This window comes from Rutidosis leptorrhynchoides, chromosome 1 (genome assembly GCF_046630445.1).
Source record: "Rutidosis leptorrhynchoides isolate AG116_Rl617_1_P2 chromosome 1, CSIRO_AGI_Rlap_v1, whole genome shotgun sequence".
Taxonomy (NCBI): domain Eukaryota; kingdom Viridiplantae; phylum Streptophyta; class Magnoliopsida; order Asterales; family Asteraceae; genus Rutidosis; species Rutidosis leptorrhynchoides.
In genome coordinates, this window is record NC_092333.1 from 389250445 (window position 1) to 389277119 (window position 26675).

The window sequence follows — 26675 nt, forward strand, 5'->3', positions numbered from 1 at the left end:
GAGAAGTACATTGACTCCTTTATAGAATATTTGGACTTTTTAGAATGTATTCAACCCGTGTTGAGGACATACCCTAAGCATTTTATTGAATCGGGTCCAAGCTTCATAAAGAGTCTCGTTAGACTTTTGCTTAAAGTGATTTATATCACTTTGCAATTTTGCTGCTTTTGAAGCAGGGAAGAATTCTGACAAAAACTTGTCCAACATGTCATTCCAATCTTCAATATAACCTTCCGGTAATGAGTCTAGCCAATCTCTTGCATCATCCTTTAGTGACCATGGAAAGATTTTTAAACATGCGACTTCATCGGATACATCTTTGATTTTGAATAGCTTGCAAATGCTTACAAACTTACGAAGATGCTCGTTAGCATCCTCATTTGGAGCTCCACCGAATTGGCATGTATTAGTCATCATGTGAAGAAATTGACCCTTTATTTCAAAGCCGTCAGTCATCGTAGGTTGAATAATTGCGTGGCCTTGACCTGTTCTTGTCGCTTTCATTAATGCTTCCATCGTTTGATTTGTAGCAGTCATCTCTTCTTCTTCTTCTTTAATAACTGGCTCTATGATTGGTTGAATAACTGGTTCAGAGTTAGAATCCAATGAAAGTGATTCTAAATCCTCAGCAAGAGATTCTACTTCTTGAGCTCTTAAGCGTTCGTGAAATTCTCTTTCGGGTTCAGGATATGGAGGAGTTAATTCAGTGTTGGAGGAACGTAAATTCATGCATTAATTTCTATTATGAAATCATAACACCAAAAGCTTTTCTAGGAATGAATTCCTACAAAAGGATCGAATAACCTAAAGTCTATTAAAATCTTTGAAACAAAACCGCTCCCCGACAGCGGCGCCAAAAAGTTGATGTGCTGAAACAGTACCTTTATTTATGAACGGATTTGAGTTGTTTTGTTACACGAATTGATTTATTGTATATATGGTATTTTAATGAATTTGGGTTGATTTCACACATATATAGGCAACTGGTCCTATCCGCGTAGTTTAGTTTTATAGGTAAATCCGATTCGTTCCACAGGGAAATGGAGTGTTTAATGGTTTTTAATAGTCTTTGAAGTTAAACTTATTTAAAAGGGGGTTTTGGATTAGGAATTTATATTTAACATAATAATAATAAAATATAACTTAATCTTAATTTAATTGAACTACTTATTAATTAAAATTACAAGATTACATGATTTATAATTATTAACTTAAAAGTGAACTAATATGAAACTATACTAATGGTGATACAACAATTTTATTACTAAATGGTAATTAATAAAACAATAACTTGTAATAAAACTAAATGATTAGAAATTTGTTTTAAACAATAAAATACAAATCTATTTAAATTAACTAAATAATAAGTTTTAATTAAATTAAAGATGAATTATAGGAAATTATAATAATTAAACTAATTATAAATTAATTACTTTAAAATAATAATAAAAGATTTAATCTAAACTTTGGAATGTAACTAAATTCGTAACCGTACTGATATTACACTTACATGTTTCGTGTACATATATACGCGTTTCGCGTATATGTTTAATGATACGCGGTTCGTGTGAAATTATACGCGATTCGCGTATTGTTTATTCGATGTGACAAAACAGTACTGGTTCAACCGAAGGAGATTTAAGTTATAATTTAAATTTTATGATTAATAGTACGTAAAAATGATAAATAATAATAATTTGCAATATATAAATAGGAGTGTTTACTTAAATGTGTCACCTCTAGATCCATGGATTGTTTTAAGTTTAGGCTCTATTAAAATGTTTAGTATAAAACCTTATATTTTTCTTTCGAATAAATAAAGTTTCAACTAGCTAAATTAAGTCTAATCTTCATTTGATCTTATTTAGATAGTTACTATTCCCCAAGTATTTAAATTGAGACCTAACCCAGTTTTGACTTTCGCCAAAACCCAAATCATAAGTGTTTCCCTTTTTACAATTTCACTATTATATACCTAATGATATTACCCAAACCACCGAACTTTATTTCTAATTTAGTGTTAATAAATTGTTCATGAGTTCGTCTAAATCATTATTAATGTTGAAGCTTAATTTATATAAATAAAATAACTTTCGTTATTTGAATCTAATAAATTAAGTGACAAGGGTTAAATATCTAAATACATAATAATGGTTCTTTTAATTAGGCTCAATGTTAAAAATACTTAAGTTACATTTTAATTTTTACAAATGATAACAATCCATTTCACTAGGGGCTCTACATCTAAGCAAACACTATGGAAATTTAGCTACTCATTATACTAGGGTAAACATAAAAATACAAATATACAAACATAATAATAACGATAAAAATTGATAACGATAATTTTAATTGGATAAACTTACTACAATCTTCACTTTCATTTACTTCAAACGTTAGAAAAATTACAATAACAACACCATTTGCACTCGAACAATAATACCCTTAATCACGAACAATACACCCTTAATATTGAGACTATCCTAAAAATTGAACTTGAAAATTAATTGGAACTGAACTTAAATTGTACGGAGTACAAAGATACTAGTAAAATTAATTGGACTTGATATCTCTCTCTGCTCTACTCTCTTTCTGTATTTTTTTTTTTGTCTCTCCTTTCTTGCACTAGTACTACGTATTATATCTATCCGAGAGTTGAAGTAGTAGGTGAACTTGAGTGTATATTCTCTTTTGTATCTGTAAAGCTGAAAAGTAGTAATACTATACTCAAAAGAAACCGTCCCATGTAAACTTGAATCTGGATCTGGAACAAACATTACGCATTTCACGTAAGGAGGTACACATTTCGCGTAGGAGTAAAATATTACGCGTTCCGCGTGGATATGTACACGTTCCGCGTAAGAATAACCAGCATTTTTTTATTTTTTATTTTATGTTTGTTCTTTTTTCACCCCGTGTTGACTTATATTGACTTGGAACTTTCATTTGAAATCTTTTTCTTCGATCATCTTGGACTTTCATTCGGATAAACGTTATCTCGATATATATTTGGTTAAAACCAGTCGTTTATTATCATTTCTTCAAACTTCAAGCTCGCGTTTACTTTTGCCGTTTTTCTCGTGAATTATGCATTTGAATGTCTTCGTTTCGGTAAAAGTCGATGAAATATAAAATGATATTGCGTCGAAATATATGTATGTTTAAAGCAATATCAATCATAATCTTAATATATATGATTACCCTTTTGTTACCGGTGAACCTTTTATGTTTCACCACATTAGCAATAAACTTAATCACAACTTCACTGATCTTTGACCTTCCGAAGAATCATTATAATTACCGAAACCCCATCATTTACTCATTCGCATCTTGTAACGAGAATTGCCATACGAATCATCGGGAATTAGCAATCAGTATTTTGAAATCTCGCAGCATGTCTACGCCAACAGTTATATGTGTATATATAACGTCTATCTTCTGGACTTAATTTGAATGTGAAGTTTTCTGAAAAACACTCCGAACTATGAATTGGTTCTCCGAAAATGGAAAAATGCTGACGAAGCAGCAAAAACTATAAACGACTTTAACGGTAAAAGTTTGATGATAATGAATAAGTGTGCTGGCAAAGCGCAGAAAAAGAGAAGTCTTGGAACTAGAAACCGGATTGAGCAAAGTATGAAGGAGGCTGTGGACAAATCACAAAGACTGAACCTGACTTCAAAGAATCCAAATGATTCAGTACCTGCTGAAGTCATTAAAGAATACCTTGCTCCTGAATCTAAACCCCTGCGGACAATATTCTTCATCATCCTCTGATATTAGAAATTCTAAGATAACATCGTATCTTTCATTATAAATATCCTCCATATTTCTGAAGATATTTTCATAATTATTCTTATCTGAAATCAGTTACCTCTTCGCGCTATCTGTATTACATCATAAAAGAAACTATTTTAGTTTCTAAATTATGAAACATTCAAGTTTAACATGGGAATATTTTTGAAGTAGTGTTGGGAGCTGAAGCATGAATTAGTATAATATAATGACACTTGATTAACGTGACTATATTACAGTAATTCATGCTGAGTTTCTAAATGGAACGTGATGATTCACAGATCATAACGTCATCATGTGTCATGTTACACTACTCTTATATTTTCTTTAACCTCTAAAATATCAAGAAAATATTTCTTGATGATTCGGTCTTTTCTGAGGTATTCTAGTAATTTGACAAGTCAAGATCGTGCCATTACAATTTCCTTCTTAGAACATTAATAATGTTCATTCCGAAATTCATATCTGCGAATTATGGACCATTATAAGTGGTACTTACTTGCAAGAAGAGGAAACGAAAGGACAAAGCTCCAAAACAGAAATTGGGGTATAAATCGCAGCAAATAAAAGAAAGCATTAACTGGGGATGACAATGATTATAGAAGACAGAAGCAGGGACATCGAAGTATAAGGGAAGATATAAAACCCAACAACAACGTAGAAATTACAAACCATATATATCGATGCAAATAGCAATATAAAGACACGGGAGAACTAAAAACACTATAAACCCAAGGGTATAGTAAAAGTAAATAGATTCTTCCGGCGGCAGATGAAAAAGAAGAATAACAGATATGAAGGTAAGGAGTATATCAAGAATCAGAACTGGATGGAGCATATTGACAAATACTTTAAAGTATGAGCTGAGGGAGAAAGAAGAGAAGGTGTGATTTGTAAGGAAACGAAGGGAGAGAATTTATAGTAAAATATCCGACAGAGCAATCAAAATGGATGATCGCATTTAAAGCGGATCCTAAATTTCCTTAATCAAATCTTATTACTAAGATCTTCTCCATATCTCTTGAACTTCGGAAATCAACCTGTCTACGTCAAAGGATATGACGAAACTTTACCTTTCTCATTTCACTCTTTTGCGATAGCTTCATTTATACTCTTCGTGTAATCAAATTGTTTTATCCATATTACTCAATAAAGATAAAACTCTAGTTATCAACCCATCTTTGTCATGAAAACATTTTTGTGGTTAGCCATGATGACCACGATCAAATTTCGGGACGAAATTTCTTTAACGGATAGGTACTGTGACAACCCGGGAATTTTTGACCAAATTTAAATATCTTTATATTATTCCGACACGATAAGCAAAGGTTGTTAAATTAAATCTCAAGGATTTTAAACTATGTTCATACATTCATTTAACCTCGACCAAATTCCAATGATTCACGAACCATTATATGAACATATATGATTATATATCTATATGTGTATATATTATAACTCGGAAACGTTAACAAAGTATTAGATGTATAATACGATACATGAACGTATTTATTTCAAAATATTTTATCGATGAAATTAGAAGATGTTATCAAATGATTGATTTAATAGTTACATTGAATTATGATTGCGAATCTCTGTTAAGAGGTCCACTTTGATTTAGAAAACCTTTCCTTTTTAACGGTATCCGGAATATTTGGTAAGAATGATTTACAAAAGTGTCATTTACGAGAGTTAGTCAAAAGTTAGCAATCATTTCCGTTTAAAATTCAAAAGTGTACTTTACTTGATTAACTCGTGTCTCTCGATAAATCAACTCTTTAGTTTTCATATTAAAAACACTATTTGGTAAAATAACTACTATTATTTAAAACAAGTAAATTACATAAAACGAACTTGAAATGTAATTGGTTTTGAAAGACTAAATATTATATCATTAGATAAATATTTCAAACATATATATATTGTACAAATTTACAATTTTATATATATATATATATATATATATATATATATATATATATATATATATATATATATATATATATATATATATATATATATATATATATATATATATATATATATATTTAACTTAGTCAGAAAACGTCCTGATTTAAAATAAAATATTTTGACAAACAACGAGTCACTGATTTATAGAAGCAAATGACCACAACGCTCAATTTTATAAGTTACATTTTTTATAAGATAATTTATTGATGAGTAAGTCAAATTATTAATAAGGGCACACGTCGCGTAACGTAAAAGGCTAGTTTTCTAAACGTACGAAAGTGCGTTCGAAAAACTGAAAGTGGTACATGAGTCGAGTGAAAACGTACTAGTCATTTGAACAAAAATTACAATTTTACTACGCACGTAAATATAATATAATATTTAATTAATTTTAAAGATTAAATATATTATATATTAAATAATATATAAACTTATGTATCATATGTAATATGTAAAATGGGAGTGTCGGCAAGGAATTCGATGGATACCAGCTGTCAATTGACTTCATGCGATCGCATGAATTACTACCACAAGCCCCATGCGATCGCATGGGGTGTGGTTGTCCAAATTATGTATAAAGCTCGATTAGTCTGGTGCCCGAATCCTCTTCATTCTCAATCTCTACTCTCTCTATATTTATATATTATTATTATTAATATTATTATTATTATTATTATTATTATTATTATTATTATAATTATTATTATTAAAGATTAATATTATAGTTAGGAGGATTATTATAGTATTTATACATAAAATACTACGACGGAGTGCTGTTCGGGTAATTTTCAAAACGGGTTTGCGAGTAGGATAGGGCTAAGGAAATTATGGGTTATAGCTATGGAGATGATGGGTATGGTTCATGGGTATGCTCGTGAGGTCAATTTAGTGTTTATCATCTCCGTTGCGTCTACGTACCTTGCCTGCAATATTGAATCTCAATATTGATACGTGAGTACTCATAATTTAATTTTTACATACTAATAGTGTATCCCTGACTAGTGCTCGAGAATATAGGATTATGCATGCTTGTACTTTTGATATTGCTATTAGATAGGATATGTTGAATCTTGAATTAGTTACGTATGCGGTTGAGATAAGGTATAAGATATGCATGTCGTTGAAAAGCTAGCGAAAAATTAAGAACTTTTCATTTAGATATCGAATGGTTTCGATGAACGGATTTGAAGTTATAGTCAATCGAATTTTTGTATTATTATTAAAAATGATTCTTATTATCGTAGTTATTATCGTCGTTCTAGTTTTATCTTATTATTATTATTATTATTATTATTATTATTATTATTATTATTATTATTATTATTATTATTATTATTATTATTATCTTTATCAATAAAAGGAATTATCATTAAAAATTGTTATTTTTATCGTTATTATCTTTAAAGTTATAATTAGTATTATTATTATTATTATTATCTAATTATTATTATTATTATTATTATTATTATTATTATTATTATTATTATTATTATTATTAATATTATTATCATTATTAATATATATATCATTATTTAAAAATGGTTATTGTTATTGTTATTGTTATTATTATTATTATTATATTATCATTAAAATAATTATTAGTATTATCGTTAATAATGTCATAGTAATTATCATTATTAGTATTATTGTAATTAAAACTAATATTAGTAACACCTAATTATTTTGATTACAATTATTATCATTATTATGAACACGATATAAAATTCGATTAAAAGCTATTAAATGAAACGATTAGGAAATAATGAGTATGAGTATCATGATGAAATTAAAATATTATAAGATATTGATTTAGATAAAATTATCGTTCTTATTATTTTTATCATTAGTATTATTATTAAAAGTATCATTAGTATTAAAACTATCATTTTAACAAAAATTATCATTTTAATAGAAATGTCATTGTTATTATAGAATATCATTATTATTATCATTTTAAATAGAATTATTATTTTAAAGATAATATTAAAAAGTATCGTAAATATTAAAGTTATCATAATTAGAATTATCATTTTATCATAATGTCATTTTAGTAATTATAAATATTGATATTTTTATTAATAGAATAATAATAATTATTATTACAAAATAATACAACTTTTACTTACTATTATTATAGATATTATTTTATCAAATATATATGTGATACAAACATATTTTACTACGTGTAATAAAATTACTTTAATAATACCTATCATATTATCTTTATGATATTAAATGAACTCTATAAATTTTATTACTTAATATATATAAAAGTATATTTTATTATAAAAATTTTATTTATTAATAAATGAATTATATTATTTACTCTAATAAATTTTTTAAAAATATTTAAAAATATAAAACGACGATATTTAAACTATATATTAATCATGTATAGATTTTGGAAATCATTTTGAGTCAAATTGACTTTTGTTGTCCTTGGCATATTAGTCTCGAGCATTAGGATTGAGATACACTATGACTTGACCTAATTTGTTAGACAAATATTGACCAACACACACACACACACACACACACACACACACACACACACATATATATATATATATATATATATATATATATATATATATATATATATATATATATATATATATATATATATAATTAAGTTAGGTTCGTGAATCCGAGGCCAACCTTGCACTTGTTCAATGACGTTATATGTATTTTTACTACGAAATACAGTATGGTGAGTTTCATTTGCCTCTTTTACCCTTTATATTTTTGGGCTGAGAATACATGCGAATTTTTTTTAAATGTTTTACGAAATACACACAAGTAATCGAAAATACATTATATGGTTGAATGATCGAAGCTGAATATGCCCATTTTGCTTGGTAGCCTGAGAATTAGTAAACCGATCTACTAATTGACGCGAATCCTAAAGATAGATCTATTGGGTCTAACGAACCCCATCCAAAGTACCGGATGCTTTAGTACTTCGAATTCGTTTTTTATCATGTCCGATGGATTTCCCGGAATGATAGGGGATATTCTTATATGCATCTTGTTAATGTCGGTTACCAGGTGTTCAATCCATATGAATGATTTTTGTCTCTATGCATGGGACGTATATTTATGAGAAATGGAAATGAAATTCTTGTGGTCTATTAAAATGATGGAAATGAATGATTATGTTAAACTAATGAACTCACCAACCTTTTGGTTGACACTTTAAAGCATGTTTATTCTCAGGTATTAAAGAAATCTTCCGCTGTGCATTAGCTCATTTTAAAGATATTACTTGGAATCATTCATGGCATATTTCAAAAGACGTTGCATTCAAGTTGTTGAGTTCAGTAAAGATTATGATTAAGTAAATGACAGATTAGATCATTTATAGATGGATATTACGAAATGGTATGCACGCCTGTCAACTTTTGATGTAATGAAAGATTGTCTTTTAAAACGAATGCAATGTTTGTAAAATGTATCATATAGAGGTCAAATACCTCGCGATGTAATCGTATGTTGTTGTATTCGTTCTTATAGATTAGGACGGGTCTTTACACATTGAGCCGTATGGTTCGTGGGATTCGTGTAACTAGGAGTAGTCAGGTGACGTGTGACACCTTGAGTAGACCCCGTAAGGCTCAAGCATCGAGTCTCGGTGGTAGTAATGGGAGTTGCATAACGCTGCGTCAGGTGCCTCCTTATACCTGCTAGTGTAATGTTTGACTCCGATGGTGTGATTAATTTATACTTGGGTACCGGCGAGAAACCCGAAGATACAACGATGGTTTATTGTGATGTTTAGCGGGCACTAACGTTTGATCGATTTGAAAGGTCGAGGTTTGAGTACCTGGTTGTGAGTCCGCGAGGAAATTGTTGTGTATGACCAACGTGAGACCAGTCGTGCGTATTGTGGAATGTTGAAATTCTGCGAGATGTTATCATCTTGGCGGTGAAAGTATGGGGTTAAAACCCTAAGTGGGGGAGTATGTACCTGGAGGGTATGGTGTTGCCTCGGTTTGATAAGCGTGTTTGAGCGAATTGTTGGAAGTCGTCTCGTTTGGTGAGCAAACTAGGGACGTAGGGTGTTGATTTTGACTATCTCCTGAGTAGATATGCGGTTGTCGAGCGAGTTCTCTAGAGTATTGAGAACTTGTACGTGCGGGAAGCGATAAGATCATCCTTAATGGACGGTCGAAATGATGTTCACGAGGAAAAGGTGGACGAGTTGTGAGTTGCATAAAGTTGCGTGTCGGTTAGTGCTACCGAACATCTTGCGGGAAATTCCATCACCACGTGTGTGGTGCGGATAACCCGGTTGGATTTTTCGATTGGCGGTAGAACTCTGAGTCGTGAGTTGGAGTGCGCCAAGGGAACATGGAGGATTGTTTCCTGGATGGAGCGTTGGGTGGTGAGAAAGTGAGACCGGTAGGATACAATGGCTGTATCGAAAGGTCCTAAGTTATGTGAGAATTCGAAGAATCGAGGAAGGTGTACTTCCTTGACTGATATGGGGCTAAGATCACGAGGACGTGATCCAATTTAAGTAGAGGAGAGTTGTAAAACCTTGATTTCAGTTCTGTACATCTGCGCGCTGCACATGTATAAGCGCGCCGTGCAAAAGGTGCTGGCAGACCAAATCGTGGTTTTTAATTATTTAGAAGGGCATTTGGGTCTTTTCACTTGTTGGACGGTTTGAGGCCACAAAACCTAATCCAATCTCATTTGGATCTCATTCTTCACCCACTTAAACACTCTCATCCACTTTTAGAGAGAGAGATAAGAGTTTAGAGAGAGAGAGAGAGAGAGAGAGAGAGCTTGATTTGGGGAAGAAGGAGTTGATTTCTCACCAAAGCTCGAGTATTATAGTTGTTCATCTCGCTCATAGCTACGTTTTGGTTGTTGTGATAAGTTCTAACTCCGAATTTCATTGCTTGATTGATATTCAAAGTTAGGGTTTGAACTTAAATTGTTGAGAAACCCATTTAGACTCATGAAGTGAGTTTATTGATGCTAGTAATCGGGTTTTATATTGTTGTTGGCGGATTTTGAGTTGGTTGATGTTTTGGTCAAGTTTGGGACTTGCAAAATGCGTTAAATCACTAGGTTTAGTGATTATGGAAGTGTTGGAACCCTTTTGGGTGTGTTTGGTCGACTAATTTTGAAATGGGTCAAAATTAGGGTTTATGTGTCATATTGGGTAAGACAAGTGTTTAACACTTGTGTTCGGGTTAATTGGTGTGTTAGGAACATTTTCACTTGTGTTAGGTGATTATTGATTAGTTTGGGCACGGTTTGTGCTTGGAAGTGCAATTGGGTCAAAATTGCACTAAGTGTCAATTTGGGTTGGTTTGTAATCCACCCTAATTGTGTTGTTTGTTGTGTGATGAATGGAATAGGTACTTTCCATTGACGCGTAGCGGATTATTGTTTCATTCATCAAGGCGCTAAGGTGAGTGTAAATATTATATGCGTATGTATGCATATGATGGGTGCGGGTGGGGTAGAGTGATCCTCGTGCGTTCGGGTTCACTCTACGTGTGTAGGAGATGATGGAATCTATGAGTTTTGGGTCCTTGAGGCACGTATGTGCATTTTTGGGTTACCACCTTTGGGGGAGTGGATTTCGGGCGGTACGAATCCACGTTGACAAGTAGGTCAACCCCGTGATGTTGTTGCGGTGATGTGGGTAGTGATTCGCGTGTAGTTCGGCTTCACTAGTGAATCTCGTGTAGTTCGGATTCACAATGTCGCGTGTAGTTCGGACATTCCCATTGTTGTTGTTGATGCGACCTAGGGTAGCGATTCACGTGTAGTTCGGCTTCGCTAGTGAATCTCGTGTAGTTCGGATTCACAATGTCTCGTGTAGTTTGGACATCCCTATTGTCGTTGTGGAGGAAGGTAGTGAATCTCGTGGAGTTCGGATTCACTTAGGCACATGTAGTTCGGCCAACCTTCATGTGTTTAGGGTTAAGGGGTTAACCTTGTTGTATCAGTTATATATTGTTATGTGTATATATACATATTGTATGTTGTAGCTAATCTTGCGGTTTTGGCTTGGTGGTACGTTATGTATAACTTTGCTTAGTTATACTTGGATTGCGGTATGTGTTTACTAATTGTGTTGATGACGCGTATTCATTTTATGCATATGTATGTATATAGTATGTTTATCCTCACTAAGCTTTATAGCTTACCCTCTCGTTGATATTATTTTTATAGGTTCGCTGGGTGGTGGCTCGGGTAAGCGTGGGAACTAGTAGACTTTTGTATGTTGCCTTAGAAGACGTGCTTTGGATTGATTTAGGATTGGGTAGTGTGTCCCCAATCGCCATGCTCAGTCTTTTGTTGTATCTAAACAAAACGGGTTGAAATTGTCATGTTTGTGTAATTATGGGTCGTTGGAGTCCCAAGGGTCGTATTACACTTTTGTCAATTAAAACCCGGATATTTATTGTTTAAAAAGCGTTGGAATTGGTTAGGGTTGATGAAACTTGGTTTGGGTGGAATATGGCTTGTCTGGTGTTTAAAATGGGCTGACCAGTTTTCCCAGGCATAGCGCGCGCCGCGCGTGGCCATGTGCGCCGCGCAAATGGCTATTTGCTGATGGTCCGGTAAGTTGTTAACTTCTGACTTGGGTTTACGCTTTAGCGCGCACCGCGCATATGGTCTGACAGGAAGTGTTGTTTTAAAAAAAAAAAAAAAAATTAAGCGTGTTTTCAAGTAAACGGTTTCGGTTCTTTACACCTCCAATTCAATATGATCGAATAAATCCTTACAGCTAAGGAGATCTTCCATCCGAAGTTTTCACAGCGTGTAGTTGGTAACTGTTAACACCTATTTCCTTAGGAGGTAAGGCCTAGTGTGTCAACGCAATACTAGAAGTAATCTAGCTTTAGGAGGGCGGAGTGTTGCCGATTGATGTTTACCCTTGGGAAATAATCCCTGCAGACCCGGTTCACAAGTATAGAAACTTGTGGGGTGGCTTAATCAATCTGTCGTCCGCAGAGCATAAAAGTGCTAGCCGGATGACTTCTAGTGAGAGAAAGTGCTAGAGAGAGAGATGAAATCTCAGCTCTCAAGTTTGACAGAATGTCTGAATTGTGTAAAATGACGACCCAAGGGGTCTATTTATAGTGTCAGATCCACCAGATTGCTCGGGGACACGTGTCAGATGATGATACGTTCTGTTACTTGTGATCCAAAATTTACGCTGAAGGTGGCGTTCTCCGGTCAGGGCTTATGCGCTAGGCGGCCTTCAGGGCTTACGCACGACGGAGCAGCCTGTACAGCGGAGAATGCTGAACGGATAACTCCACCAAACTGTTGTTTCCAGCCTTCCTGATGGTAATTTTATGCGATCATTATGCCTTTTATGCGTGTATACGATAGGATACACCATTAAGTCCCCCCAGTTTAATGACTTAAGCATTTGAAAAATGATTAAGTTATTAAACTTTTGATAACGCACGCCAAACCAGCCTGCTCATTGCCCATTTGCATCGGGAAAAACATTAAAGGCATTAAATGATAGGCGAAATTTACTGACATTGTGATGATTGCTTTTTGCATGGCCACAATACCCCACACGCCTCTAGCTGTAAAAAGACATTTCGATGTACTCGCTCTTTAATCATGTCCTTACACGTGTGTGGTTGAAATTAAAACCCCCAAACTCACCACCTGATCACAGTTGTTATATCTTTTTGCTTTTTAACCACCATAAACCCTAACCGATCATTTACTTTTATAACTTCCTTCTACAGTGTTCATCTTCTTCCTTCAATACCTTCTTTACTTCCTGTTTCATTAGAACATTAATGCCAGCCATAAAGGATGTTTCAGCTATTCATAGCAGAGTAAATGAGAAATATATGGGCGAGCTACTGCAACATTTTCCTAGATTAGCTGGTGTTGAACCAATGATTCCTGCAATTAATGCCAGAGCATGCTCACTGCCTCCTGGCAAGGTTGCTATTTATGGCCATTCAATTTTCAATTTTTGTTTGCGACTGCCATTTACACCATTCTTCTTAGAAGTTTGCAAGTTTTACGGTGTTGCTGTTGGTCAATTCGAACTAGCATCAATTCGAAAGATTCTGATTTTTGAAATGTATTGTCGCACAAGGAATATAGAGCCATCTATTCGGATATTTTGCCATTTGGTACGTATAGCACGCCATGAAAAAGGTTGGTTCACATTCAACAAAGTTCATGGATTTCTGAAACTTGCACTTGATCATCCCGGTGATAACTGGTATGCTTCATTTATCTTTATTAATGAAGATGCAATTGATGACCAATACTCAGCTACTCGAGTTTGGCGCAAATACTTGCATACCGTATCAGTTACCTTTCCAAAACTAACGAGCAAGGAAAACATTTTGTTTAAGAAAATTAAAGCTGAATAAATCAATGACATTAAATATGGGGAACACATGCTTTCGCTGACATCCGTAAGTCAAGATTGGGATATCACTCAAGGTTATGCCTGTGTTCTTGCTGGGAGGAAGAGTAAGTGTTTACTTTTGCTACATATGCTTAATAAGATGCTCTCCTTTATCTATCCAATTAACCACTATGACTTCTAAACTTTTGCAAAAATTACTCCGCTTACCGCCATGCGGTCATCGTCTTATTCACAGCTTACCTTTACCACTTAGAAAATTATTGATGATACCCCCATTCCTGAAACAGATAAAGTGAGGGAGGAGGAGGATGAAGAAGAAGAAGAAGAAGACATAGGTATGAATCGAGTTGCCTCTAGAGAACGTCGTGCTTCGGGTAATGAAAATGATAACACTGAATTATGTAAAATACCATACCAAAACCTGTACTTGTTTTCTTGTATGCCCAGTACTGGTGGATTTTATAATCCAAAACCTTCCTTATATTTTATGCCACCCTTGAAATGTTGTGAAGCATATTGGAACTCTTTTATAAGTAACAATTTCTCTTTATCTCCAACTGTTAGTGCATCACACCAAGACACTACATTAGTGACTCTTCCGCCTTCCGCCAAGAGGAGAAGAACTGGTCAAATTCCTCCGTCATCCGCTCAACAAGGAGCTGGCCCTAGTTCTTCTCAGCAACAAATTACGCTTCCCAATCTTTACACAAATATACTTTCCTCCTTTTTAAAAGGACCACCACACTCTTAAGAAGATTTCATGACTTTTTTGAATGCTATGGTGTGTCCTTCACTAGCCCAATTTTTTAGCAGCCTATCTGATGCAGATGCCAAGAAGGTTAAGGCACAAAGTATCATTCTTAACATTGCTTCTGGGTTAAATGACCTTCAACGCCTATCTGAGCTGCAAAGCAATGAAATCACCACAAATAAGGAGCTATCTACTGAAAAGGAGAAAGTAGCCAGGACTGAACAAATAGCTACGTCCTTAAAGAGGGAATATGAGACGATGAAGAGGCTTTATGATAATAGCAACAATCAGAGGGCAGAGTATAAGGAACAAGTCAAAGAACTATCCTCCAGAGAAAAGCGGTTCTTAAGTAAAATTGATGAACTAGTAAAGGAGAATGAAAAAATACTTGAGCAGAATAACGCTTTGAAAGAACAGCTTAAAGCTAAAGAGGAGAATGAAAGACGTATGATAGTTGGGATTCCTGCCCTTGTAGAGCGTATCTTTAATTGTCAAGCTCTGTCTCACAGGATACGCGACTTTGTCCGCCTTGCGAAGTCGGATGAACGACTAAATTTTTTCAATTTTATGAAAAGAAAACTGCCAGAATTGCCAAGTCCAATGCCTGTTGTTATTACATCAAAGATTAATGAAAACGCCATAAAAGAAGCTGATGCAGCCGGTGCACTGATAGAAAATATGAAATTTGGTGATCTTGAAAATCTTTGTAAAAGACCAAATGTAACAATAGACGATGTATTGAATTATACTCCTCAGGATGAATGAATTACTACATCTTTATACATCTGCTTTGCATAACGTTTAATATTGTACTTGGTTATATTTATTAGAAAGTTGCTGTAATTTAGTAAGATTTTTGTAGTGAACAATGCACAAGATATTGATATTGTACTTTGCAATCGTTATGCTTGTAAATATTGAAATTATATTCTCTATTATACGCTTTCCGTCATGAAACTTGTGAGGAAAAGTTATGAATTACTCTCGCCTTTAAATTTTTTGCTGGACGCCACAGTCCGTTATCCGTTTTGCTCTGCATTTTGTGCATATAAGTTGTGTCATGACATTTTTTGTAGATTCGTTTCATCGCTTCGATGCTTTAGTGAGTTCTACATGTCTCACTATCGATACAACCATTTTGAGTATGATTGTACTTCTACCACCGAAAAGCTTTCTTTCTTTCTGCGGGTAGGGATGACACACAGCTATGTGACACCTGGGCTAAAAAATCCTTGGCCGGATAAAATTTATGAAAAATATTGCCATAAGAATAATTGCTATTATTCATATTCTTAAAGAAATTTTTACATTTATTACTATATCTCATGCATTTGACAGTTGATCAAGCTGTCCATGCATATAGTGCTACACATAAAATTTCTTTAAATTCATTGCATTCCAAGCTCTTTCGTATTGCTCGCCGAAAGGCGCAGCAAGCATGTATGATCCATTTTGATTTACTTTTTTGACCTTATAAGGTCCTTCCCATTTTTGGGGCTAGCTTTCCAAATTTGATTTGCCTGCTTGCCTCATTATCTCGTAGCACTAAATCACCTACTTCAAACTGCACATGCTGCACTTTCTTGTTGTAATATTTTGCCATTTTATGCTTGTGATCTGCTTGCCGGATGGCGGCCATCAACCTTCTTTCCTCCAGCATATTGAGATTCTCCCTTAATGCTTCAGAATTAGCCTCAACATCAAATGCCATAATGCATTGCGTTGGCACACATATTTCAGCCGGTATTACTGCCTCTATTCCATACACTAGACTGAAAGGTGTTTCCCCCGTGCTCCGCTTTGGCGTTGTCCGGTGTGCCCACAATACATTTGGCAGCTCATCCACCCATCCATTTTGACTCAATCTCAACCGTGCCTTAATGCCAGCAACGATTTCTTTGTTGGTAACTTCTACTTGTCCATTCGCTTGAGGATGAGCAACAGATGTAAAGTTTTGCTTTATGCCCAGCTCTTCACACCAACTTCGAAATGGATTTTCTGCAAATTGCTTGCCGTTATCACTGACTATTTCATTTGGCACCCCATAACGGCATACGATATCATGCCAGACAAACTTCTTGACATTTTCTCCTGTGATTTTTGCTAAAGCCTTTGCTTCAACCCATTTCGTGAAAAAATCGATTGCTACCACCAAGAACTTAGCATTACCAGTGCTTCTATTGAATGGCCCCACAATATCAATAGCCCACTTGTAGAACGGCCAAGCGAATGACACCGGTATCAAGTCATACTTTGGGAGACACTGAACTGTACCATGCCTCTGACAATTCTCACATGTTTTTATGATTTCTGCAACATCTCGATAAAGGGAAGGCCAAAAATACCCTTGTCGCATGATCCGTGACGCCACAGTACGGAAGCCGGAGTGTTGAGAACAAACTCCTTCGTGCATTTCTTTGACCACCTTTAATGCTTCATCTTCGGTTAAACACCTTAACAACGGACCATTGTAAGATCTTCGATAAAGGACACCGTTAACAATTTCATACATTGGTGCTGTCACTCTTATTCTTCTTGCTTCCGCCTTATCAACAGGTAACCATCCGTCATGCAAATATCTCAAATATGGAGTCATCCAGGTTTCCTTAGCACCTTCAACTATTGCCATAATTGGTTTTTCATGTATTGATTTCTCCTTAAGCTCTTCAACCAACACTCGTTTGTGCAACACCAATTTTACTTATTGTCTCATGGATGTATCCCTTGCATCAAAAGTTCCATTAACCTGCTGGGCAACGATTTGAGAATCAACATATGCTCATAAATTTGTTATGCCCATTTCTGCCGCTATGCGGAGGCCGGAGAGTAATGCCTCATATTCTGCTTCATTGTTCGAAGCATAAAAACAAAATTTCAATGCATAAGTATACTCTTCTCCGTCTGGACTTGTTAAAATTAGTCCTGCACCTGTTCCCTCTTCACTAGATGCTCCATTAGTGTGTAACTCCCACACATGCTGTTGTGGTGCCATTTTGTTGTCATACTCTACTTTTTCATTTGTTTCCAAGAGGAAATCTGCCAAAATTTGTCCTTTAACTGTATTCCGGGGAGCAAAATTTATTTCATACTCCCCCAACTCGATAGCCCATTTTTGCTAAACGGCCAGATGACTCTGGAAGCCGGAGTATTTGCTTCAACGGTTGATCTGTTAACACTAAGATAGGATGACCTTGAAAATATCTTCGTAAACGCCGTGCAGTATGCACAAGGCATAAACCATGCGGTGAAGTGGTGGATAATTTGTTTCACTAAGCTGCAACACTTTGCTAACAAAATAAATAGGCATTTGCACGCCGTTCCGTTCTGCGATTAAGACAGAACTTATCGCTTCTTTTGAGACAGCTAAGTACAAAATTAAGGTTTCCCCTTCTTTTGGTGCTGTTAATGTAGGTAACGTTTTTAGCAACTGCTTAACCTCTTGAAATGCATTTTCGGATTCCGCCGTCGACACAAAATTCTTTTTATTTAAACAGCCTTTTAACACTCTCATGAATGGAAGCGACTTTTCAGCTGCTCTGGACAAGAATCTTGTTAATGCTGCTAGACATCCATGCAACTGTTGAACATCTTTCTTGCTAGTTGGTGACTTCATGTCTTCAATTGCTTGAATTTTCTTAGGATTAGCTTTAATACCACGTTCTGTGACAATATGTCCTAAGAATTTTCCCTCTTCCACACCAAACGTGCACTTCTTGGGATTTAATTTCATACTGATTTTTCGTAGAGATGCAAAAGTCTCTTGTATATCTCGCAACATCTTCTCTTCAGTATGACTTTTGATGACAATGTCATCAACATAAGCTTCCAAATTACGTCCAATTTGATCCTTAAACGCCATATCAATAAGTTGTTGATATGTTGCTCCTGCATTCTTCAAACCAAAAGGCATTTTCATGTAACAGAATATGCCTTCCGTCGTGTGAAAAGCCGTTTTGTCTTCATCTTTTAAGGCCATAGGTATTTGATGATACCCCTTGGCTGCATCTAAGAAACATTTGAATCGATATCCTGCCAATGATTCAACTTTCCAGTCAATTTCAGGTAAAGGATAATTATCCTTTGGACATGCTTTATTGATATCCGTGAAGTCCACACACATCCGCCATGAGTTGTCCAGTTTCCTAACCATGACTGGATTGGCCACCCATGTCTGATATTTGACCTCTCGCAAGATCCCAGCATCCACCAAACTTCGTACCTCATCACGGAGAAATTTGCTTCTTTCTGGCGCCATGCCTCGCTTCTTCTGACAAACAGGATGTATGTTGGGATTCACGTTTAGTCTATGCTCTGCTACTTCCCTTGGAACACCGGTCATATCAGACGGTTGCCATGCAAAAACGTCTAAATTTGTTGTCAAAATGTTGTATAATTTTTCTTTACATTCTGCGGATAACGTGTGCCCAATTATGATTTTCTGATCTGGAAATTTAAGATTCGGTGAAATTGACCCATCATCGTGTATGATTGGCTTAATTATTGCCTTTGTTACTTGAGAACACTCAATTGACTTCTGCCGTTCTGCATACAACGTTGCTACTCTGCCTGGCGTTGGAAACTTCATCATGCCATGTACAGTTGATGTTACAGCTCCAAACGTCATTAAAGCAGTTCTTCCTAAAATTATGTTGTACTGTGAATTTGCTTTAACCACCAGGAACTCAATGTTGGCTGTGCGTCTTAGGGGTGGCTTGCTCAAGGTTACTTCAAGCAGAATACTTCCTTCAGACCAGGACGGTTCACTTGTAAAACTTGCTAACGGTACATATGTTTCCTTCATTTTTTCTTGTACATCTTTAGGAAGCTGTATGAAGCAATGTTCATACATAATGTCTGCTCCAGCTCCTGTGTCCGTGTAAATGTTGCGTATTAAGCAATTAGCAACTCGTGGTTCTATAACCACTGGACCATCGGATGGATTTGTGTTGAACATAGAAGGAAATGATATTAATTGCTCTTCCCAATCTTCTAACACTTCTGCCTTCCTCCGTTGTCCAGCTTTCCATGGATGTATCATTCCTACTTCTATGGGTACCAATTCGTTACCCTCGCCTTCTTTGTCAGTGTTGGTGAGATGATTCGTCTTAATAATGGATGGCGCCATTGTTAACACCTATTTCCTTATGAGGTAAGGCCTAGTGTGACAACGCAATACTAGAAGTAATCTAGCTTTAGGAGGGCGGAGTGTTGCCGATTGATGTTTACCCTTAGGAAATAATCCCTGCAGACCCGGTTCACAAGTATAGAAACTTGTGGGGTGGCTTAATCAATCTGTCGTCCGCAGAGCGTAAAAGTACTAGCTAGATGACTTCTAGTGAGAGAAAGTGCTAGAGAGAGAGATGAAATCTCAGCTCTCAAGTTTGACAGAATGTCTGAATTGTGTAAAATGACGACCTAAGGGGTCTATTTATAGTGTCAGATCCACCAGATTGCTCGGGGACACGTGTCAGATGATGATACGTTCTGTTACTTGTGATCCGAAATTTACGCTGAAGGTGGCGTTCTCCGGTCAGGGCTTACGCGCTAGGCGGCCTTCAGGGCTTACGCACGACGGAGCAGCCTGTACAGCGGAGAACGCTAAACGGATAACTCCACTAAACTGTTGTTTCCAGCCTTCCTAATGGTAATTTTATGCGATCATTATGCCTTTTATGCGTGTATACGATATGATACACGATTAGTTACAGTGAGCATAATCATGGCTCCGGAAGATGATGATGACTCTTCTATGGATATTATCACCTTACAAATAATATTTCAACACAAACGAGGTTGTTTTTTCAAAAACTTCAGAAAACTAAAAAAAAACTCGACCAACGCCTCTAGCCTGGCTCTGATACCACTTGTTGTGATTTATGAGGATCGTCTGGACGTTGGTAGACAGAAATTTAAGAGAAAATAACTCTATTACTCACAAGAATATATTACAGAGTATTACAAAACTCAAAAACAAAAAACTCTCAAACTAACACACTAGGAATTCTCACCACTCTCTAGGGATGTATCCACTCTTGGTTAGGATTACACATATCTCACACACTAACTAGGTTGTGATTACACTTTTTGGAAAATAAATTACAAATGAGGCTTACACCCTTATTTATAAGAAGATTTTGAGGAGATGGAATGGTGTGAACGCAAAATAGTGGCTAGCCGTAATCCTTTCCAACTTTACTACTTCCTTATGAGGAGGTGGAATGGTGTGAACGGAGAACAAAAAATCTAGCCGTCTTCGTTTTCAATTTTGCTACTTCCGCATGAGATAAACTTCTAGACTACTTTGAACCTCTAGAAAGTACTAGATTATGGCTGAAAATTATCAAGGATGAGGCGAGTAAGAAATTGTGAAGGATGAGGCGATGATTAACGTTGGTAAATATAAAGTGAATTTTTTCAAAAATATATATATTTTTATTAAGTTATAAATTAAATATAAATATGGTAAGGTAAGCTAAGCTAAGTAGTGGTATGACGTTTTAAAAGACTACACACGGGCACCACCCGCAAATTTAGGAACTTAAATAAAAAACCATCAGTGGTATTTACGTACTTTAAACCAAATCAGAAACCCATTTAGTAAAGCTCGTTTTCTTTTTTCCTCTATTCCCACCAACACACCACAAACATCTTTATATATTCACATTTAACCATTTCCATCTCGCCGGCCGCCGGCGACTTCTTATTTCCCGACCAGAAAACAATTTTCCGGCCTAGTCACCGTTCAATAATTAAGTTTATTTTATATGACGTCAGGAACACGGTTACCTACATGGAAGGAGAGAGAAAACAACAAACGTAGAGAACGCAGGCGACGTGCAATCGCCGCTAAAATATTCGCCGGACTTAGGGTTTATGGAAACTATAAGCTGCCTAAACACTGTGATAACAACGAGGTGTTAAAAGCCCTTTGTAATGAAGCTGGTTGGATCGTTGAAGAAGACGGAACTACTTATCGTAAGGTAATATATCTCAAATTATGAAATTGAATCTGTAATTCGTATTGCTTTTGATTCAATCAAGTTGTGCTGGTAGTTTTATAGATCTAATTTTAGGTTTTAATTTCTGGTTAAATTGATTGATTATGGATCTAGTAGTTACCAATAATTGTTGAAATTAGGTTAAAAGTGTTCTGTTAATAGATCTGAAAATCATTTTGTCGTTATTTGAAGACATGGTAACGTGATTGCTAGATGAGCGTATGGCGTAAGTTAGCAGCTGCTGCTTAACTGACTTAGTTCTAGATTCATGTGAATGAGCACGCAACACGAAATATTCCTTTTTTAGTTTTTATTTTTATTTTTGTTTAGTGAACAGAAAAGGTGACTCTTACGTTTCTCTTTTTTTTAAAAAAAAATAAAAATAATAATAATAATAATGTGAATTTGAATTGTATGCATCATTCGGCAATTAGACACAACCAGAAAACTTATGAATTTGTGGATTCTGATGCTTCAAAATACTATCAAGAATTTAATTAGTAATGTCCAGCTGTTAAGTTTGTGGATTTGTAGGACTCAATTTGTGAATATTGAGAAGTTTATATGGTTTTTATTTCAAATTTAGCTCTTATTTTGCCTGACTCTGTATATATATATATATATATATATATATATATATATATATATATATATATATATATATATATATATATATATATATATATATATATATATATTAACCGATACGGAGACTTAGTCCTCGCTAAACTCATTTTGTGTGCTAAAATATCTACTTTAAGATTCATAACACAAGATTAATGTCAGAAGGTTCATATTGAATATTCGAACCAACTACTTATACTTCAGTCGTAGTAATCTCGTATTTGTAGGCCTTACTAATAGTTTAGTAAGACTAAGAGGTTTATTAGAAGTTGATCGGGCAGGATACCAGATTCGTGTGTATTTGCTGTTGACCTCGTATACTGTTAACCAAGAATCAAATTGAGTTTCCTTCTCAGATTATGTGAAATAATTTATTCTGAGATTCTAAGACTAGCTACTCTGTCTTTTCGGAAATTGGTTTATATAATCATATTGTGATGATAGAAAACATTACAGAAAACCAGTATAATTGTATTATTATCGTTTAGCAAACATGTACATTGTATTCAACCTAGTGTTCCATAAGCACTGAAGCATATTGGTACTACTCGATAATTGAAGCACAATCTGCACTACAATCTAACATTCTACATCCAACACATATAGTTTTTTTACAAAATTCGTCATTAGTCCTTCAACTTTGTACCAAACAGCGTAGGTGACCTTAAACTTTTTTTAGACTTCGTTGACCTCGAACTATTTAAATTTCTCACAGATGACCTCGGAGTTAACGATCGTTAGTATTTTTCCATTAAGTTGAATCATGTGTGTGGCATGTGAGGGTATTTTGGTAATTTACATTTCCTTTTCACGAGCGTTAGTATTTTTTTCGTTAAGTGAAAATGTGAATTGACGAAAATACCTCAAATGCCACGCACATGATTTAACCTAACGAAAAAAATACTAACAATAAGATATTTTAATAGTTCGAGGTCAACGAAGTCAAAAAAAAATATTTAAGGTTTTAAGGTCAGCTACGCTGTTTGGTACAAAGTTGAAGGACCGACGATATAATTATCCCTTTTTTAACACATACGGAGTACTCTTTAACTATATAATTGAAGATTATTTTTTTATTTTTTTATTTTTTATGTAGGGTTGCAAGCCCGTTGCACGTGTGGAGGCTACAGGTGGGTCCGCATCGGCTAGCCCATGTTCTTCATACCAACCAAGCCCTAATACTTCCTACAGTTTAAACCCTAGTTCATCTTCTTATCCTAGCTCGATCTCATCCTTATATGCAGCTAACGGTAACCCGGATCCAAATTCTCTTATACCATGGTTAAAAAATCTATCTTCGGGTTCACCTTCATCCAATTTTCCACATCATCTCTACATACCCGGTGGGTCCGTAAGTGCTCCCGTAACTCCTCCATTAAGTTCACCCACTTGTCAAACACCTAGAATGAACGACGTGGACCCCGCCTGGACCGGTCAACACTATCCCTTCTTACCTTCTTCAACCCCTCAAAGCCCGGGCCGTCAAACACCAACAGATTCCGGATGGCTTTCGGGGGTTCAAACTCCCCAAGAAGGACCATCGTCACCTACGTTTAGTCTTGTGGCGTCGAACCCGTTTGTGTTTAAGGAAGCACTTTCAGGTACTGGATCTCGAATGTGGACCCCGGGGCAAAGCGGAACTTGTTCGCCAGCTGTCACCGCTGGGTTTGAGCAAACGGCGGATGTACCCATGTCTGACGCGATTTCGTCTGAGTTTGCTTTTGGTAGTAATAAAGGTTTAGTTAAAGCTTGGGAAGGAGAAAGGATACATGAAGAATGTGTTTCTGATGATCTTGAGCTCACACTTGGGAACCCTAGTACTAGGTAACTACTGATTGGTTCTGTTAAAGGTGGCAAAATGGGTTGGTTGTGTGGGTTGGGTAACGGGTCAAAAACTAGGGGTTGAAATGGGTCAGGCCGGTTAACCCGAAATGTATCGTTGACTATCTTCCATATTACTTAACATCATGAAGTTAGAAGAGTGTTTATCTTTGATTGCAGATAAGGGCAGTGCACAATCAAGAAGGATGGTGCAATTTGCAATGTACTATAATTTATTTGGTTTATGCTTTTGCTGATCCTTCTAAAAAAGGTATTCATGTTGTTTTGGAATTCGATACCCAAGTATCGTTATCTATTTTTCTTTCTTAAAAGTTTCTATTTTTTTAAAAAATTTCAGCAAGAAAGATAAATGAATACAGTAGTAAAGTATAGGTGATAGTTCTTGTATGGTGGCTTCTGTATCTCTTGTTTTTCAAGAATTTTTTCTTTAATATTTTTCCAATTTATTTATTTTTATTTGCAGAAGAATATTGTTGACACATTATATATATAATTTTGTTTATTTATTACTCTGTATGTTTCATGTATTAAATTTAAATGAGACGGCAGTTATAATTTCGTGTATTTGTTATAATTTTCTCTTTTGTGGTTCTTTTCATGCTTTGTTAAAGACAATATTTTCTCTATTCTAGAATAAAGAAAAGTCATTTCTTAATTTAGAGTGTAACACTTCAAGAGTAGAGAAAATTGGATATATTAGGTCGATTGATATGGTGCTGAGAATGATCGTAAAATTAATAGTTTCTTCGATGTTGAGTTGTTCATAAAAATCTTGTCTTTCTACAAAAACAAGTTGAGGTCATTAGTTAATTTTGTGAAGATAAAAACCATATTACTGAAATTGGATTAGTCAATTTAATTAATAAAATCGTTTGAAAAATGAAAGAAAGTAAGAATCCGTAGTAGTAAGTGGCGGTAGAAATAAAATTCTTTAAAACAAAAAAATAGTAGTGTAGAATTGGCCCATGCAGGTCTCGAACCTGCGACCTTCGCGTTATTAGCACGACGCTCTAACCAGCTGAGCTAATAGGCCATTTGTTAGTATGGAAATAATTATTATATTATTCCTAATTTCATATTGTAGTTATAAATTGTTGATTTATGGAGTGATGAAAACATTATTCCTAGGGTAAGTTACTAACAAGTTAGCAGTTTTCGGTAATATGAGTAGGCATTCTTAGGCTCCGCTTAATACGATCTGATTTTGAAACCACAATGGTGGTTGGTTAATGGCTTTTTTGGTATTGGTGTTTTGATGATTGAGTGTGAGTCAGTTTTTTGTTTCATGATTTGGTCCGTATTGATTGTCTGGTTGGTTTTACACGACTACTTCTACAAGTTCTTCATTTCAGTCTTGCCTTGGGTTTCCTCCCGTTACTTGGCGTTTCCTTTTCCCGGTGTCTGATTTATATCTCGTAGACGTACCACCAGGTCAAATGTGTCAGGGCTGCTAGTTTGTGTTTCTTTGGCATGTAGCCTTGTTAATCGTCTTCGGAACCAAGTGTCCGCCCTTATTTGTGTGTAGGTGTTCGGTGGGTGGACATTTGGAGTGGAGTGTTATGAAGCATTAATGTTTTCGGGTTGGAGCCAGTTTTATCAGATTGTCAGAAGTTCTCGTCATTATTTGATTTACGACGTTGAATTTTTTTGTTGTTTCATTTAGTTCAGGATGTGTGAAAACATGGGATTTCGGCAACTTAGTAGTTGTTGATTGTTTTTTTATTATTGTTTGTTTAATGTTTTCAGATTTGTTTCAGTTAGTTAATTCAATATGGAGTTATGGAGTTTAAGTATATTATAGGATCAACATTAGATTTTCATAGTCTGGACGTCGTTAATGGGCCTGGACTGGGCTCGGGTCGTGTTGGTACTATTCCGGATTGTGTAGAAGTTAATGAAGACTGTAAGTAGCTAGAGGGGGTGAATAGTTACTTAATACGTTTTTTTAACACTTTTTCGATTGATCACCAAATTTGATTAACTATGATCAACCAATTCAACTCGAACTTGATGTGTGTAGTGTATATGTTCAAAATGATAAGTAGAATAATGTGAAGAACATAGACACAAGGATTTATAGTGGTTCGGGTGGAAATCCACCTTAATCCACTCCCCGATTACACTAATCGAGATTTCTTGCTTCACTAAGCACTTTTATCCAAACCCAGTGGAGATCCGATTTACAAGTCTTCAACTTCTTTGGTAAACAACAAACTTAATCTTTCTATCTCTTTGAAAGACCAACTCCACCTAGCTCAACTTGTCTTCAACTTGGACAAGTATTAATCTTCAAATAAGATTAATCAACTTC

The 26675-nt window shown here is 35.2% G+C and overlaps 1 protein-coding gene and 1 non-coding gene across 3 annotated transcripts; one reads left to right on the plus strand and one right to left on the minus strand.

The window, feature by feature from the left end:
- Positions 1-21505: 21505 nt before the first annotated feature.
- Positions 21506-24870, plus strand: LOC139871262 (BES1/BZR1 homolog protein 4-like). Of its 2 annotated transcripts, XM_071858992.1 has the most exons (3): positions 21508-21880; positions 23619-24346; positions 24524-24870. In XM_071858992.1, the coding sequence occupies exons 1-3, from the start codon at positions 21665-21667 to the stop codon at positions 24525-24527; spliced, it is 948 nt and encodes a 315-aa protein (XP_071715093.1). In that variant the 5' UTR covers positions 21508-21664; the 3' UTR covers positions 24528-24870. The 2 variants fall into 2 exon arrangements, with proteins under 2 accessions (XP_071715096.1, XP_071715093.1); XM_071858995.1 differs by lacking the exon at positions 24524-24870 and having other exon boundaries at positions 21506-21880; positions 23619-24350.
- Positions 24871-25323: 453 nt separating this feature from the next.
- Positions 25324-25397, minus strand: TRNAI-AAU (transfer RNA isoleucine (anticodon AAU)). The gene has a single exon. It is a non-coding gene; the product is annotated as a tRNA-Ile (tRNA).
- Between the last annotated feature and the right edge of the window lie 1278 nt (positions 25398-26675).

Excerpts from the sequence above, each read along its gene's own strand:
- LOC139871262 (XM_071858995.1), top strand. The coding sequence starts at position 21,665 with ATGACGTCAGGAACACGGTTACCTACATGGAAGGAGAGAGAAAACAAC. Across the intron at positions 21,881-23,618 it reads ACGGAACTACTTATCGTAAG|GGTTGCAAGCCCGTTGCACG; the intron begins GTAATATATCTC and ends TTTTTTATGTAG.